The following is a 19,144-nucleotide window of genomic DNA, read 5'->3' on the forward strand; positions in this document are numbered from 1 at the left end:
ACGCCCCTTTGACCTTATTAGGACATTTCTACCAGCGGATGAGGTTGAGAGACATTTTCACGGTGAAGGTAACTGACACTTGGAGGCGGAGCTTTGGTGGTCTGGGACGTACGCTACGTCATCACGTTCACCTTTCATGAACCGTTTTTTCAGAAAAAAAGAAAACTGTTTTGTTCCTAAAAAATATGGAAGTAAGTTCAAAAACCTGAAGCCACCTGCAAGCTTAACTAACCATTGAAAACTGTTAACTAGTTTGAGGTTCTTCACTGACCTATGACCTATGACCTGAACCACAGGCTTTATTTTTGAAGGACTCAACCTGCAAAGTAGCTGCGGAAATCAGGAAGAAATAAAGCAAATGTTGACATTTCTGAAGGAAGGCGGGAAAAGACTGACTGTGTGTAGCCCAGCCTGACAGCACAGAGCTGTGAATAACACGCTACAAACATGAAAGTGTGCATGAAAACATGCACACTTTCATGTTTGGATGCTGTTCCTTTAAAGTGCAGCATAGCAAACATCCAGAGAAAGCTTTCAGCTGCTTCTTCTAAAGGCCGTCACACTTCATTCTCCCTCAGGTCCTCCCTCATCCATGAACCTCTTTGGTCTTTCCTGGTAGCTCCACCCTCAGCGTCCTTTCACCAGCATCATCACTGCTCCTCTCTGACATCTTCATCTGCTTCCCTGCATGGATCTCCAGAACATCTATGATCTGTTCCTCTAATGCAGTGATTTTTAACCATGGGCCCAATCTCGGTCCGCGAGCGCCAACTAGTGGGCCTGGAAAAAAAAATCTGTTCTGAACCTGTGGGCCGCGACTATGGAGTCCTATACTGTTCATAATTAAATAAATAAATATGGCCTCATGCAAATACACAATCAACCAATGAATCTCTCATAAATATATAAAAAGATCATGAAATGGTGAAAAACCTGCACACCGATTTTAAATTAGCCATTATATTATTCAAAATATTTCATTTTGCTTTAAAAACCTGTTCATTATTTTAAAACAGCATTTTAAAATATTTTATTTTATTCATGTGGAATATTATTATAATTCTACGTTTTTTTGTCAGAACCTTTGATTTTAAAATCAATATTTTCCAAAGTAGCTTTGTTTTTATGTCATGTTGCTGTTTTTGAGGAGGAGCTAAGATGGCGGTCCGTGCGGTCAACTTTTTGTGAGCTGCGACGGTCCGGTCCCAAAATATCCCTTTTGACCTCATTTTCAAACTGCTGAACTAGTTTTGCTTTATTTTTTTATTACTCTCAAGTCTTACCACTGGAAAGAGACAAGAACGAAGTGGGAAAAACAACAACAGCAATATTAAGAGCTCCTAGAATGCCACGGGAAAAGCCTGTATCGGAGAAGCCGACTCCCGCATCCAAAAACCCAGAGATGACAACACATGACCACGAATACGCCATGGAAGTATCCTCGCTGTCTACTAAAAGGAAAACCCCGGTTACACCCACTAAACCAGAGGTGGGCACTGAGGGCCGCATTCCTGCATGTTTTCCAGCATACCCTGCTCTGGCATGTTCTGATTGGCTGGACACACCTGAACCAGGTAATCAGCCATGAGTAGGGCAAGACTATCTGGAAATCATGCAGACACACCGGCCCTCGAGGCCTGGAATTGCCCACCCCTGCACTAAACCCTCCGTTCCACCTAACAAGGTGGTCGTTTCTAACAAAAGTGATGCCGAGTTGTCAGCTCTAACTGCCGCCATCGAAAAACTGACGGCGAGATTTGACGACTTTGACGGCAGACTTCGGGAAAACTCTGTGATTCTGGCTAATCTGACGAAGATCACTGAGGTAAACGCTGCTGATATAAAGGACTGTAAATCCAAAGTGCACAATCTGGGAAAAGAAGTTTCTGTGCTGAGGAAAGACAATGATGACTTAAGAGAGAGGGTGGTGGAGATGGAGCGATATAAACGGCGCTGGAACCTGAAGTTACAAGGTTTGAAAGAAAAAAGCGAGGAAAACACCCGCAAAGAAGTCCTGGGGATCCTGGCAAAGATCGCGCCACAGCACACATCGGTGTTGGAAATGGTTGTGGATACAGAACATCGGCTGGGGAGGAGAGAAACCGGGAGGCACCGGCAAAACCTCATCCAGTTCTCCATGAGGCACTACCGCCACATCTTCTGGAAGGTTTCTAAGGATGCAAAGGTTTGTCAAGAGATGGGAATCTTCTTCAAGCAGGATTTCTGCAAATCCGACCGAGAATCAAGAGCTGCTGTCTGGCCCAAAATGGAGAAAGGAGAGCTGCGGGACAGAACGTCTGCTATCGGGGCCACATCGGGAACGCTAATGGAGTCCGTTTGTCTCCAGACTAGCTGGTTTTATTTATTCTTCTTTATACGTTTGGAGTTAATTATCATACATGCTTTGTTGTTTAAAGCATAAACTTCATTTGCTCCGTTTTTTCCACACCTTAAGTTCACAGAGGAAAGTGAAACTCTGTTGTTGTTAACTTGAAAGTTATAAGTTTGGAAGTATTTTTTCTAAAAGTTTGAGGTCTAGTTCTGTGTTGTTTGGGATCTGAATTCCAATCGCTCACTTTCACCTTCAGTAACTAGCTAAGTAAGTAACTTTTTGTTCATTTTTGTGTTATTGTTTTTTTGTGTTTCATGTCTAATTTTAGGCTGCACGTTGGCGCAGTGGTTAGCGCTCTTGCCTCACAGCAAGAAGGCCCCCGGTTCAAGTCCCGGCTGGGGGACATGAAAAACACAACATCAATGGGGGACCTTTCTGTGTGGAGTTTGCATGTTCTCCCCGTGCATGCGTGGGTTTTCTCCGGGATCTCCAGCTTCCTCCCACCGTCCAAAAACATGCAACATAGGTTGAATGGCAACTCTAAATTGTCCATAGCTGTGAGTGTGAGAGTGAATGGATGTGTGATTGAGGATATTCTACCCTGCGACAGACTGGCGACCAGTCCAGGGCTTCCCTTGCCTACGCCCAAGTGGCCGGGATAGGCTCCGGCAACCCCGTGACCCCGGAAGGGAAAAAACGGTTAAGAAGATGAATGAATGAATGTCTAATTTTAACTTTGTTTCTTTAAATGTTAGGGGTTTACGAGACAATGTAAAAAGAAAATCTATTTTCCTATTCTGTAAAAATGTAAAGCCAGCTGCATTCTACTGCAGGAAACTCATTCTGTTAAAGCAGACCAACAGTTCCGGTCTAAATAAAATCCTGTTCTGTCACGGTACAAACAAATCTTCTGTTGCTTTGCTCTTTAAAACTGTCCATCAAAGTGGTTCCCCGTATCTCTGATGATGACGGTCAATGGCTCATCTGTGTTCTTAAAACTGATGATGGTTTTCTGATCCTATGCAATGTCTATGGCTATAATATTCCTAGTCACAACAAGTTATTATTAACAGAAATTGCAAAACATGTCAAACTTTTCAATCATAAGTACTGTACAAATACTGTAGTAATTGGTGGTGATTATAACATGGTTCTAGATGAATGGCTGGATAGAGGACCCTCAAAGTTCAATACCCATCATATTAATCCAACTTTAAAGGACTTTTGTATTGATCTTAATGTTTCTGACCCCTGGAGGATCAAAAATCCTCTCAGACAAACATTCTCTTGGTTCAAGCCTAATGGATCTTCAAAATCTCGGATTGACTTCTGGCTCGTCTCAAATAACCTTCTACAAAACAAAATAAACGTTAACATCTCAGCAGCTCCCCTGACTGATCACTGTTTGATTGAACTTAATGTCAGCTCTCAAATCCAAAAATCCTTTGGAAGAGGCTACTGGAGATTTAATTCTTCACTTCTCACTAATGAAACTTTCTGTAATGCTGTTATTGAATTATTAGAAACAATAAATAGTGATTCAACCCTAAAATCTTACACTGATAAGTGGGAATTCTTTAAATTCAAAGTACGTCAAACTGCCATTAAACATAGCAAATTAATTGCAAAACATTATAAGCAAAAAGAAACTGAAATTTTAGTTAAATCAGATTTGTTCCAAGCCTGTTTTCAACGAGGATGATAAACAACGCAGAAGCATTTTACAGTGTTCTCTTGACGATATTTATATTAAAAAAGCGAAAGGAGCCTTCATCAGATCCCGAGCAAAATGGGTGGAGCTTGGTGAAAAGAGTACTTCTTATTTCTGTAATCTAGAAAAGAAGAGGCAAGAGAAGAATACTATAAAGAAACTTCATATTAATAATCAATTATGCTCTGATCAAATGATCTCTAAAGAAATAAGTTCATTTTATAGTCATTTGTACTCGTCATCTTATTCCGAATCCCACAATAATACTTTTTTCCAGACAATTAAAGATTTCATTCCTAAGATTGATGACAATTTTAGAAATTCTTGTGATTCAGAAATAACTTTGCAGGAATTAGAGAAGCTTTAAGCTGTCTGTCCAAGGATAAAGCTCCAGGATGTGATGGACTGACCAGTAACTTTTAGAAATTCTTTTGGCAGCATATCAAAGATTTAATTTTTTAAATGTTTAACGAAATTATTCAAAATGGGTCTCTAACACATACAATGAAACAGGGTGTAATCACCCTTATTCCCAAGCCGGGTAAAGACCCAACATTTCTAGATAATTTAAGGCCTATAACTCTTTTAAATACTGACTATAAACTTCTAACACATATATTTGCAAACAGACTCAAGTCAGACATAATCTCTGAAACGCAGTCTGGTTTTATTAAAGGTCGCTCAATTCATAATAACTTACGCCTTGTTCTGGATATGATTGACTATGAACATCTCATAGAGACAGACGGTTTGATTCTATTCTTAGATTTTTACAAGGCCTTTGATATGATTGAGCATCATTTCATGTTTCAAACTCTGCAATTCTTTGGTTTTGGTAACAAATTTATTAATACAGTTAAAACTTTTTATTATATAACCAGTAGTTCTGTTTGTTTACCTCAGGGGACGTCTCACAGATTTAACATCAACAAAGGTATAAAACAAGGTTGCCCCATTTCACCCCTTCTTTTTATTGCAGCAGCAGAAATGCTGTCTTTGCTCATCAAACATACTGACTTTGGTAAGCTGTCAGTTGCAAATGCTGAATTTTCAATAAGCCAACTAGCCGACGATACAACAATTTTCCTTAATAATCTTCATGACATCCCCAAGATTCTTAAAACTATTGACATCTTTTCAAAAGCTTAAGGCCTCAAATTGAACCTAAACAAATGTGAGATCTTACCCATTAAACCATGTACATTATTGAATGCTTATAATATTCCTATTAAATCCACAGTTAAATACCTCGGAATGCATATAACTAAAAACAAAACAGACTTGGAAAAACTGAATGTTTGGGACAAACTAGAGAAATGTTCGACTCTGCTGAATAACTGGGCACAGAGAGATCTTTCTATTTTTGGTAGAATTCTCCTCACCAAAATTGAAAGCATATCAAGATTCATATATCCCACCTATTCTATAGGTGTCCCTAAACAAGCCATCAAATCTATTAATCAAGTCAATTTTAACTTCATATGGAAAAGGAAAACACACTATGTTAAACAAGGTACGCTGACTAAAAAATATGAAGATGGAGGTCTTCAAGCCATAGACTTTAACAGCCTTAATGGCACCTTAAAAATAAACTGGTTAAAATCATTTATTAGGAATCAAAATAGTATTTGGTTCATTGTTCCTAATAAAATATTTTCCAGCCTAGGAGGGATCCAATTTTTACTCAGTTGTGATTTTGACAATAAGAAACTTCCCATTCAACTCTCGTCTTTTCATCAGCAAGTTCTCATGTATTGGAAGCTCATTTATAAACACAATTACAGTCCACACAACACTCCCATATGGAACTGCAGATACATCACTATCAGAAACAAATCCATCTTTGTTCCAACATGGTTTGAAAATGGAATTTGGTCCTTAATGCATCTACTTAATGACGATGCCACTCTCATGTCTGTTGATGATTTCACAGCTAAATATGGTTCACTAACGAATAGAAAAGATATTGAAAAAATGATTAAGGCCATTCCTCAAAATGTTGTGAGCTCAGTTTCTGATCTGTTTCATGATGACATCTACAGACGTCCTACTGTCCCCAAGCTTCTGATTAATGGACACAATATAGCAACGTCCAAACTCCCAAACCTTCAAATCAGAGAATATTTTAATGTAACGTCCTTTCCCAACATCTCAAATCCAAATTATATAACCCAATATTTTTATAATTCATAAAAAAAAAACAAATACGAACTCAATACTTAAAACTCCCCATCCCTCCTAAAGCCAAGGAAGTTCACTTTAAGACCTTTTCAGGTATTTACCCGTCCAAGGAATTATTAAGAAAACGGTTTGGAATTCCTGAAAACTGTTGTTCTTTTTGTCATGTGGAGATTGAAACAACTGAGCATCTTTTCTTTGAATGTTTTTATTCTGATGTCTTTTGGAATAGTTTACATTATTGGCTTTTCCCCAAGATTCCACTTTTAGCAGACTTTTCTATTAAAGACATTATTTTTGGGTTTATTTTAGAAAACAAGAACAAAGAACTTATTCTGAATGTTGTAATTTTTTTGGGTAAATTCTATATACATAAATGTCGTTTCCTTAAAATCAAACCTTTTTTTTCTACATTTCATAAAGAACTCTGCTCTTTTTTTTTCATCTGTAAATTTCCTGGAAAACAAACTTGCTATGGAACTTCAAAGTATCATATGTAAATTACAGCTTTTTGATAGCCCCCTAAACTAAGAATCATTACAGTGTCTATGTAAACCCCTTTTTTTTAATTTAATTTACTTTTAATTTATTTTTTATTTTTATTTTATTTTAAAGTCTTGTATTTATTTTATTTTATTTTTCTGTATCATTGGAAAAAAAATGATATATTGTTTTATTCTGCATTTGTTGTTTGTACATGTCCAGTAATTTTTTCGATGTTTCTATACTTTGCATAATTGTATACAATTGTCTCAAACTGTTAAAAAAAAAAAAAAAGTTCCGTCTCCTCCCAGAGTTCTCCACTTTGCGAGAGCGCACAACAACAGCAAAATTGTGGACGACCTAAAAACGTGTTTTGTTGTAAATGAAAATGATATTTTGTAAAACAACTTTTGAATTTTTTTTTATTTTTTAGTTATTGCTTTTTTAGTTTTTGGTCTTTTTTCTTCTTGGTTGGTTGGTTTACATGCGTGCACAGGCCAACTGGACATTAAACCATAGCAGTTTCAGAAAATTCAAAAAAAAAAAAAAATGTTGCTGTTTTTCACAATGCTATATTTATTTCATGAAGAGCTTTTTCAGGAGAATGGGTCTATCTGTCAATCAAACTAGACAAGGCGGAGACACTTTTGTGATTGGCTACTCCTTTACTCAGACATGAGCAGCAGCACCCTGACTACATCGATCGAAGATGCTTCACCAAACGTGACGGCGCAATGCACACCCCTCAACACTAGGGGGAGTGTGCACCTCAACACATCCACAGTGTTACCAGAAATTGGGCAGTTTGTGTTCTAAATTTGCGGATAAAAGTGGCTTTGTGCGAGTGTGCATAATTTGGGTGATCCTGTGGTTGGTTCTGCGGTTTTCATCTTCTCATGAATATCTAGTAGTGGCCTAAGATAGGCTGGATGGCTGTTGGAGTTCCACAAAACCTCTATGAACTGGAGTACCATGAACGCACCATGCTGCGTGTGGGAGGAGCTACCAGCTAATGTTTTTTATTTATTTATTTATTTATTTATTTTTTTTATTGAACAATTGCAACATACAGAACCACAAAATGAAAAGTTAAAAATAATTACACTTCTGAATACAGACTAAATGTGTTACATTCTTAGAAAGATTCTAAATATTAGCAACACATACAAAAAATAAAAATAAATATAGAAAAAAAATAGATAACATAAAAAAAGAAAATGCGAGAGTAAACTTATGTTGTCATTCCAAAAGATTTACAAATGTTAATTGTTTTTTGAGCTTTTGTATTTTTTGAAGCTGAAATCAAGTTTAAATATTGCTGCAGTTCCAGTTTGAACACAAAGAAATCAGGTTTTTTATTAGAAAATTTGCTTTTGTGTATATGGCATTTAGCCATAAATAATAACATGTTTATGCAAAAGAAAGCATCTCGATCTTTGACATCAAAGCTATGAAAACCAAATAGTATGTTTTTATAATAAAGTTGTAAATCAGCAAAAATAGAGTTGGAGATAAATTTGTTAAAGTTTTTCCAAAATCTGTATGTAAATTCACAAGACCAGAATAAATGGGAGCAGGTTTCAGGTTGTTTCTGGCAGAAAGTACAGTTAGTGTTTATGTCAGCTTTAAATTTAGTTAAATAATGTTTTGCTGGATAAAATCTGTGTAGAAGTTTAAAAGAGATTTCTTTGACTTTATTTGTTAAGAAGTATTTTTGTGGTAAAGACCAGACTTTTTTCCATTCAATGTTAGAAGTGAAATTAGCCCAATAAGAGGTAGCCGATGGAACAGAAACTAAATGATCTTGGAACAAAGCTCTGATTTTTGAGTTCAACTGTTTGGCAGAAGTGAAGCAGAAACGACCAGAGGGGATTTGAACGCATCAGGAGGATGGAGAGTCAGAGGATGAGCGCTGTAGAAACCGCCTTTATCAGAGGTATTTAAAATAACAGATTTTCTGATATAGTGAGTTTTATTTCTCCATAGAAAGTTATATAATATTTTATTAATTGTATTGCAGACTGTGTTATTAACCTGTAGAGATTGAGCTGCATACGTTAAACAGAGATCCCTTCTGCTTTTGTAAGAAGAACTCTGCCTTTCAAAGACAAATCTCTTTGCAGCCATTGGTTTAGGGTTTTTTTGGGTTTATCTATTAAAGGAGAGAAATTTGTAGAACATCTGGATTGCATATCTTTAGTGATTTGAATGCCAAGGTATGTAACTGATGTTTTTACAGGAATACCTTGGATAGATGTAAGTAAACAGTTTTTCACAGGCAGAATTTCACATTTATTTAAATTAAGGGTAAGTCCTGAAGCTTTAGAAAACAATTGGATAATATCAATCGCCACAGCTACTTGTGAAGCGTCTCGGAGAAAGAGAGCAGTGTCATCTGCTGTCAGGATTAGTTAGCCCTCTGGCTGTCACTTCCTGTTTTATTTTGAAGGCTGTCTTTTCTGTCTTCATTTCCAGTTCCTGCTGTGTGATCTGCTTCCTCCCTAATGTGCTCCACCTGTGCCTCATTGTCTTCCCTATATAAGCAGTGCTCTTTTCTCAAGCCAGTGCCAGATTGTCTTTCTTTCCCTGTGAGCAATCCAGCCTTAATCTCTCCAGAGTTCATAGAGCAATTTGTTCCTGATTCAGTCCTCTTTTGGATGGCCTCCTGAACTTATATTAAAGACTCTGATTCTGCCACTCCCTGACTCCACCATTGTGTCCGCCTGAGCTGCATCTGATATCTGCTGGTTGACTTATGAATATTTCCCTCTCAGCCACAACTAAACCTTTTAATGGGCTGAGTTTGATATGTAGGTTGAGGAGTTGAACAGAAAGAAGAAACAGACTGACAAGGGGCATCCCTGCCTTACCCCACGTTTCAAGAAGAATCTAGGAGAAGTTCCACTGGCGAGTTTTATAGAACTATTACTATTGACATATAAAGTTTGAACAGCATTGCAGAAGAATTGACCAAAACCAAATTTATTTAAAGCAGCAATAATAAAATTGTGTTCTAAAGAATCAAAGGCTTTATAAAAGTCCAGAAAAAGAATGAGACTGTCATCCTGCACGAGTTCTGAGTAATCAAGTATGTCTAAAATTAACCTAATATTGTTTGAGATGACGATTCTGCATAAATCCAGACTGATCTTCAATAATTGTATCTAAGACTGGCTTTATTCTATTTGCAAGAATCAAAGCCAATATCTTATAATCACAATTCAATAAGGTGATTGGTCGCCAGTTATCTAAGGAAAGAGGATCCTTTCTCGGTTTAGGGATCAAGGTAATCAGTCCCTGAGATAACGTGGGAGGGAGTGCACCCTTGTTAATGCTTTCTTCAAAAACTTTCAATAAAAATGGGGCTAAGTTGTCAGAAAACTGTTTATAGAACTCGGCAGTAAGGCCGTCTGTTCCAGGAGATTTATTTATTTTCAGATATTTTATAGCATCTGTAACCTCATTCAAAGAGATGACCTCATCACAACAGACTCTGTCCGCTTCACTCACTGGAGTAATATTATTGACAGTGTTAAGAAAGGTAAGGGCAGATGTTGAACAATAGTTGGAAGAATAGAGTTTACTATAAAAATCAGAACAATATTTTGCTATGGTACTTCTATCATCAGAAATGACCCCATTAATATTTAATTGTGAAATAGAATTGCTATTGGACTGGTATTTCTCTAGCCTGAAAAAATAGGCAGAGTTCTGCTCTCCTTCAATCCACCTTCTCCTAAATCGGATAAACGCTCCTTCTGCTTTGCGTTTATAAATGTCATCTAACTTGTGTTGTAAGTCTATTAAAGCTGTTTTATCCGTTTCATCTAGGACATCTGTTGGCTTAGATGTAAGAAGAGCAATCTTCTGTATTACATCTGTCTCAACAGCTCTTCTTTTTTTTGTTAAATCAGAGCTATATTTTCTAAAAAATTAACCAAGTTCGTATTTCAAAAGTTCCCAATTATTACAGAATGAGTGTTCAGCTAGTGCTTTGTTCCAATAAAGTTTTATTAAGCGATGAGTTTCAGAAATCACCTCCAGATGCTCAAGAATGGTACTGTTTAACTTCCAGTATGAAGCTTTAGTGCCAGAGGAGCTCGACAAAGGGACGGTTAGATGAATTGTTTTATGGTCTGAAAGCGGTGTGGCATGAATATCTGTTTTAACATTTTTTAAGTCTTTGAAGTAAGCCAGAAATCAATGCGTGAGTGTCTGGTCTGTGATTTGTTACACCATGTATAAGCTCTTTGGTTTGGATGCGAGTCTCTCCAAGAATCAATTAAATCTAAATTTTGTGCAAACAACTTTATAGGAGAGTTAGAGTCTGGACTCCTGGGAGGCCATCTATCCATAGAGTTATCAAAAACTGAGTTAAAATCCCCTCCAAATATTATAAAAGACTTTGGGTATTTAGACAGCCAGTGCAATAAACGTGTTTCTAGTCTATTGAAGAGAAGATTATTTTCTGTTTGGGAGTTGAACCCGTACACGTTGACTAGAATAAAGACGGAATGGGCTACTTCAAGTATCATAAAAATGTAATGACCATCTTTATCGCTGTCAGATAGCAAAACTTTTCCATTGAATCTGTTTTTGAGAATGCAGACACCAGCAGCTCGCTCTGTACCATGTGACATCCACACATCATTTCCCCACTGTGACCTCCAGAAGGATTTGTCTTGTTCAGTTGAGTGGGACTCTTGGAGAAAACAAAAATCTGAATTAAACTGCTTACAAAACAAAAAAATGGCTTTACGTTTAACATTGTTTCTTAAACCTCTCGCATTTAAAGAAATAATGGATAAAGACATGAAGTTGAAATAGAAAAAAAGAACAAAAAAAAGAGATATTTAGACCAAAGAAGAAGAAAAAAGAAGTTGAGTTAAGGATTTTTGGTCGCTTAGGAACAGAAAGAGGATAAGAACCTGCAAACCATTACAAAAAAAGCTGTGAACTAAGACCCTAACAATAATTATTTCCTTATGAAATAACACCAAAGTGATGGGCGTTATTAGTCCCATCTTACTCATAAGAGTAAATGTTTTAAGAAAAAAATAAATAAAAATAAAACCCACAATGCTGCTACTTAATTCACATTTAAGTATAGTGTAATACTTAAAATAACATTATAATGTTATATCAAAAACAAAATTAAAGCAAGATAATAAAGATTAAAATAAAAAGTAGCAGCTTGAATGAAATAGCTTATGAGCTCAAATAAAATCAGATTTTAAGCAACAGTATCATTTTTGATAAATGTGGAAAATAGCAAAAAACGTTCAGATCCAGCTTTCACATCTGCAGCCTTCGTTAAGGCGGCAGGATTTCTTTACCATTCACAAAGGCACGTCCTCCAACAAAGAACGCCAGCTTGTTCTCCCTCCTGGCTTTCTCCACGGCCGGCCACAGTCGGTTTCTCCGTTCGTGGTCCTCAGCAGACAGACCCTCCGACATCCTCAGGTTGTGTTCTTTCAGGAAGGCAGATTTCTTTGCAGCGCGCCAGACAGCATCGCGGTGAATCCTCGCAGTAAACTGGATGATGATCCCTCTCGGTTGGTTGTTGTTCGGTCTCTTTGGGCCGAGTCTGTGTACCGTATCCACAACATCGGGGAGTTTGTCTTTCGCCTCCGGTAGAACAGACTGGCAGATCCGGATCACTTCTTGCCGCACGTTCTGATTTTCTTTCTCAGCCAAACCGCGAAGTTTCAGATTCCAGCGGCGGGAGTAGCTTTCCAGCTGGGAGATCCTTTTTTCCTGTGTTTCCACGATTGTTTTATATTTCTCCAGTTGTGCCTCAGCGTGGATCACTCTGTTCTTCATGTCACTAATTTCAGTACAAACGACATCAACGGAGTCTTTTACAGCTGAGATTTGCATGGAGTTCTCCTGCACAGCTTTTTTCATCTCAGAGATCTCTCTGGAGTTGCCACTAATTAACTTTTCCAGAGTGTCTGACCTCGAGTTTATCAATTGTGTGAGTGACGAGAGTTGAGAAAGAACAGCCTCTGTCTCCGTTTCTGTGACTTTTCTCAGCTTACCAGCTGGGGAAGCAGTGGGTGTGCAGGGAAGAGCAGGGAAGTCTTCTTCTTCCATTAGGAATGGTTCAGAAACTGCCTCCATGTAGTCATGCATTGAGTCAATAGGCTATATGCACACTCACTTCCGCATTCCAAGTCGGCCAGCCAGGTTACATCCGGCGTCGATGGCGCACATAGCGTCAATAACAACTATGGCATTTTTCACTCGGTCCCTTCAAGATGTCCCAAAGGTAACGGTCAACGACGTGAGTCGAATCATACAAAAGTTATGTCACACTTCGACAACCAAGAAAGAGAAGGGCTTCAAATTGTATGTGTCAAGCTACATCCACAATTTTGAAGGTAAGATCTGGACGTGTTCTGTGTTACATGCCCATAGCATGCATGCTATCTAGTGCTAGCGCAGCAGGTGCAGCGTAGGCTATGTTTACTATTATGTGTCAATCACAGCCAATTTTCCTAACGCCTTTGTCAATGTCAGTTTCAAACAAGGATTCAAGCACAGGAGAGGTAACGATTAGGGCTGAGTGCTACAGATCTATGAGGAAAAGCCAAAAGCCTCACAGCTTAAGCGTAAGAGAAAGTTATACTGCAGGTTCAGCGCAGATTGGTTCATGGTTCATGAGACAGGTTACGTTTGGCAGATCAAAGTTTCTGTGAATCATTGCATCTAATAATGCTAAAGGTTATTTTAAAGACAAATTTCATTTACCATACCATAAATAACACTGGTGTGTTGGAATATTTATCGATATTTAAATATGTACGCTAATCACTGGGATTCACAGAAACTGAGTTCCGTTTTGTCACTGCATTGACACACGTTCTGTGTCCACTGTTGGGGATGATGAGTAAAGTGAGATAAATAATAATATAAATAATATTGTGGCTACAATTTTAGCTCATACAAATTGTTTAGTAGTTATTAATTGTTTTAGTAGTTAATAATTATATGTCGATGGTTCAAATTTGTTTGTTTTGTTAAACATTCTCACTGTACTCATGTATTCTCTTTTTAAAAAACTGCACTTTTATTCTATTATAACAGATTTGTGTATTTTCAGATTGTGCTTGGGGATGCCCGTCCTGTGCAGCTACAAAGCTGCCAGTGTACCTGTGTGGCAGGTACAGCTGTGTGTAATCATGTGGCAGCACTGTTGTACCAGACTGCACATTATTGCCAGCTTAGCATCACCTCTGTTCCCCCAACACACAGCTGCACAGAGACTGAACAGAAGTGGCATAAGCCAAGATCCATGGTAACTAATGTTTTTAACAGGGTACTTTGTGTACGATCCAAAGGGGCAGACAGTGTTTGGCCTTGTTGAAATTAAATGCCCCAATGTTGCAAGCTATGTTGACTGCCCATATATTAAGATCAGTGAGGGCACACACACATTAAGGAAATCTCATTCCTACTTTTGGCAAATCCAGGGCCAGATGTTGATTTCTGGTTTAGACTGGTGTGACTTTGTTGTCTACACACAGGAGGACATGTTTATTCAGAGGATTCCCAGAGACAATGAAATCACCAAAACAATGAAAGTAAAAATTGATTTTTTTTATTTTTATTGTTACCTCTTTGCTTCCCTAAATAATTACCGTAGATTCTGATTGCCTGTCACACTTCTTTATAGAGTGCTGTTAATTTCTCTTTTCTCCATTTCTCTTACTGGCAGTAACTCTTACTAGTTCAATCCATTTCTAAATATTTGTACATATATATTGATTCAAGTTTTTATATTTTTTCTTAATTGTATTACTATGTTTCTTGTTGTATTAATACTAATCTATTATTAAATTACATGTTACATGTTCTTCCGATTAATTTTTTTGATAATTGGTTATCTAAAAATATTATTTTATAACTGTTGTTTGTAAATTGGGAGCCCTAAATAAATGTTATTCAGTAAATAATTCACTGTGCATGAAAGTATTATTCTTATATTACAGATGGCTTAAAAGCATTGGTGAGGTAAAGTACATATAACATGCAAATAATTCAGTAGTTCTTTATTCAAAGAGTATGTGCAATGTACAGCAGTGCATACATAACATTAATTATAAAATTCAATTTATACAAAGTAATTTACAAAGGTACATTTAAAGAAAGTAGTTATACAAATGGTCATAGGTTATTAATTTTTATTTTTTTCTACTGCTGCTACTCTGGCTTCTTTGCCCAAGCCTTTACAAGAGGCCCGTTTTCATAGTTCGTCAGAAGACATGCAACAGTATACAGCTGATTAATGTTGCCAAAAAGCCGAAGTGGAATCTCTGTGTCAAAGAACTTGTGTTCCTTAACACGCCGTATGAGGCGCTCAACATGCACCCTGAGGCGTGCAATTGCTTGGGTCTCCCTGACCTCACAGGCAGACATCTGGGATCTTCCAGAGAGAAATGCTGGCCTATAAATCTTGCAAGGTACAAGGTCATCAACCAGAAAACCTCGGTCGACCATGATGGCCATTCCAGGTCTCAAAAGGGAGAGAATTCCAGACTCACGCGTGATCTGTTTGTCACTGATGGAACCAGCGTACAGTTGAGAAATAAATGTGACCGCCCCATGAGGAGCCACTCCAAGCAGCCCTTTGAGAGTACAGTGGGACTTGTATGCTGAGAACATTTCACTTTGGAGAAGAGGTGATGAAGGGCACTGGCACCTTAGCTCTGTGCAGTCCAGGATGACTGTAGTGTCTGCATAGTCCTTAAACTCAGCTGGCAGATGTGCCCTTATTTTCTCCTCTGGTATCCAGATCCTCACAGACCCTAGCACAGTGTACAGAAAGTTGCTCCATGTTGTAATGATCCGACTGACTGTGGACTGGTGGACTCCATACCGGTCAGCAAGATCACGCTGTTTTGAACCCAGTGCCAGGTAATTGAGAAACATGAACATCTCATCAATGGGCTGCAGGAAACGAGTCTGTTCAAAAGAAAAACAATTTGCGTTATGTTTCTCTCAACTTCTATTAGCCCTGATCTTTGTTAAAGGGATAGTTCACTTCAAAATGAAAATCATATACTCAGTGAATTTCTTTCTTTCTTCAAAATATCTTCCTTTGTGTTCAGCAGAAGAAAGAAATTCATACAGGTTTGAAACAACTTGAGGGTGAGTATATGATGACAGAATTTTAATTTTGAAGTCAACTATCCCTTTAAGTTTTATTGTATGGGCCATGTAAATAACTACTTACTACAGTGGAACTTGGCTCTGTAAAGGTGCCTCTCTGTGCTTGTGTCACACTGACCATATTTGGCAGTGATGGCTCTATTAAGGCCCAGAATCTCATCAGCAGGTCATAGGATGCAAATCTAAATAAATACAATTCAGATATAATCATTTAAATATTATATCAGTGTATACTATGATATTACTTGGAAGCATTTCAAATATACAACTCTGTTAGCCTTCCTCTCTCCCTCTCTCTCTCACACACACACAACTATATCTGTTGTTGCAAAAGTAACGTTACTACAGAACAATCTGATATCTTACCTTGTGAAAAAACGTATGTCCTTGTCTGAGGCAGCAAAACGATGAATTCCAAAGCGCTGATTCATTGTCAGCTTCTCGACGTGTTCCCTCAGCTTGAGAATCTCATCTCTGAGAGACATGTTGTCATCAAGGGCTAAATCAACAACTGCAGGATCTGAAGCCGAAGCGTAGTCGTGGTCCATAGGGATATCAGCTTTCTCGCCTGCGTCGCCGTCATCCTCCGTCATCGGAGGCGGACGCTCTCTCCTCTCCCACACCCCCGGTCGTGAAGTGGGAAGGGTGAAATTGTTCCACTCAAACAGTGCTGGGACAGCTCCCTTGTTTAATAGCCGCCTCCCCGTCTCTGATAAGGGCTCACGAACATCATCCTTGTTAAAATGTCGGCTACATACTCGGGTATGGGGAGTAACTGTGAATTTGTCCCTCCGGATAGCTACAAGCCATTTTCGCCTGATTTCCGCGTCAGATGGAAATGTATGAAAACTAAGTAAACTGTTGTACTTGCTCGAAGCTTGACACAGAGGCACACAGCAATGCTCGGCTGTACTATAGATTGTTCGCTGAAATTTGAACGTTTTCTTACTAGTCATATTGTAGTTGCTGTTATATCGCTTTGTAAACAATCGCCTCAGCGCGAGCGGAAATGGCTTAGCAGGCTGAGATTTTAGCGGAAGTACGTCATAACCTCCGTGTGCATATAGCCTATTAATTTGACTTTAGCATCAGTAGTCTTACTCGACGCAGACGGCTTTGCAGGATGGCTAACGTTAGCAGGTTTGCTAACAGAGCCAACACTCGCTAGCGATTTCTTGAGTTCCATCTTTCTCTTCTCGGCTTTGCTCATATTGCTTTGAGAACTATGCAAAAAGTATAAAGAAATTGGAAAGAAGTAAAAAAAAAATCAAGAAAGGGTCTTTGCTCACCGTGTATTATTACAAAAAACAGTTAGGTTTGCAGAGCTCAGCCAAACACGACTGTTCAGAGCGCCATCTTGGTCACCCCCCCCAGCTAATGTTTTTAGCCTGATAGCCACGTGGAGCGGTCGCCTGTGCTTATCTCAGTAAAAATGCATGGATGCACAATGCACATGGAGAGTGTTAAGAGATCAGGTTTATTTATTTTGAATAGTTCCACATGATAATAATGTTTCATGAGTTCATGAGATCATCCCAGAGAGCCTCTGCTTCAGCTCCTGCAGTCAAACTACGTCTTATATTACGTGTAAATCAGAGAGCCCAGGCAGCGCAAGAGTTTATGTGTGAGCGCAAGTTAAGGGTCTGTTGCCCAGTTCCACGGAAAAGTAGTAAAAAATTGTTTCCTCCAAAGTACAGAACCTGATTCTTGGAGTAAGCCCTGGCTGCAGAATTGCTCAATCTCCGCTGCGTTTTCCAACCACGGTCAGAAACGTCATCGCAGGAAAGGTTCAACATTTCCCCGGGAGGGAAAAATAAAATCAGAGGACCTGATTATAATCATTGTCTCAATGAAAATAGAAACATATCATAAGGTTCAGGAGGGCTGAGCAGGCTTGTCCCGCTTTGCGCAGCTGCCTGGTCTGAGTCTGTCGGTCCGCCAGCTCACCTCCTGCCAGCCGACATCAGGCATGATGTGAGCTCTGAGTGAATGGCGTAAGAATGAGGAGTGTTGCAACGGGGGACTTGTAGACGTGGACGACCGGAGCTCCTCTGTGGTTTGGTCCACACAAACCCTCAAACTACAAAAACAGAGTCTTCCATGTTTGCTGCAGCAGACAGATTGTTTGACTCTATTTGATCTCTAATGTCAGCAAAGCCGTGCAGATATCACTAAAACATGTCATCTCTCTGACTGGCACACCGCTGTGCGGGTATCGAGGAATATGAGTCGATTTCCATGGATCAGCCAATGAGCGTTTAGATCCCGCCCACTTTCACTGACAGACAGACTCATTCTCCTGAAAAAGCTCTTCATTAAATAAATCAGCCATTGTGAAAAACAGCAACATGAATTAAAAACAAAGCTATTTTGGAAAATGTTGATTTTGATATACGAGATTCTGAAAAAAGACAGAATTATAATAATATTCCACATGATTAAAAATGAATATTTGAAAATGCTGTTTTAAAATAATGAACAGGTTTTTAAAGCAAAATGAAATATATTGAATAATACAATGGCTAATTTAAAATCTGTGTGCAGGTTTTTCACCATTTCATGATCTTTTTATATATTTATGAGAGATTTATTGGTTGATTGTGTATTTGCATGAGGTCACATTTATTTATTTAATTAAATATTTATTTATTTAATTATGAACAGTATAGGACTCCGTAGAATGCCGCTTCCTACCACTTGGTGACAGTGAGGTATGCGCCAATGGAGCCTCGGCCAAATAAGTTAATTGGTCAGCCTCGGGCCGGGTCGGGCTTTAATACCCGCGGGTGGGGTCGGGCTGGATTTTTTAAGCCCCATCTTACCTAGTGTGTGTGTGTGTGTGTGTGTGTGTGGGTGTGGGGTGTGTGGGTGTGGGGTGTGTGTTTGGGGGGCACGAGCGTCACTGATTGCTGACGCACCACGTCTCGCGCTGCTGCAGTTTCCCGGGCAAACGCTAGGATATCCGATTGATAGTAAGACGTACTAATGTTCTCTCTGTTAATAACGTTAACTGTATAACGATCTATTTTGGTCAAAAGTTAATGAAAGAGTAACTTAAACATATTATAACAACCCTGAATTAAATCACGACTGCAGGTGGCCTGCGTCCCTCTCGTTCTGTCAGTTGCTGGACTAGAGGTAAGATCGGGACTAATACAGAGTTTAAAAAAGAGCCTTTGGACAGCCGCAAGACCACGTTCTTTCTTGGACTCCAACTTGTCTTGGTGTCTTACCGCAGACTGATGGCACAATGTCCGTTTTATTTG

At 38.7% G+C, this 19,144-nt stretch overlaps 1 protein-coding gene across 1 annotated transcript; it reads right to left on the reverse strand.

Moving 5' to 3' along the window:
• Positions 1 to 14,741: 14,741 nt before the first annotated feature.
• On the reverse strand, positions 14,742 to 16,934 carry LOC111946928. The gene is made up of 3 exons (XM_023952388.1): positions 16,245 to 16,934; positions 15,943 to 16,060; positions 14,742 to 15,671 (listed from the first exon to the last, which is right to left on the reverse strand). Exons 1-3 carry the CDS (start codon positions 16,832 to 16,834, stop codon positions 14,910 to 14,912), a joined length of 1,470 nt encoding a protein of 489 aa, XP_023808156.1. The 5' UTR covers positions 16,835 to 16,934; the 3' UTR covers positions 14,742 to 14,909.
• Positions 16,935 to 19,144: the final 2,210 nt, after the last annotated feature.

Source organism: Oryzias latipes, chromosome 23 (assembly GCF_002234675.1).
Source record: "Oryzias latipes chromosome 23, ASM223467v1".
Lineage (NCBI taxonomy): Eukaryota > Metazoa > Chordata > Actinopteri > Beloniformes > Adrianichthyidae > Oryzias > Oryzias latipes.

Excerpts from the sequence above, each read along its gene's own strand:
- LOC111946928 (XM_023952388.1), bottom strand. The coding sequence starts at position 16,834 with ATGACTAGTAAGAAAACGTTCAAATTTCAGCGAACAATCTATAGTACA. Across the intron at positions 16,061-16,244 it reads GACATACGTTTTTTCACAAG|ATTTGCATCCTATGACCTGC; the intron begins GTAAGATATCAG and ends GTATTTATTTAG. Across the intron at positions 15,672-15,942 it reads CAGAGCCAAGTTCCACTGTA|ACTCGTTTCCTGCAGCCCAT; the intron begins GTAAGTAGTTAT and ends TCTTTTGAACAG.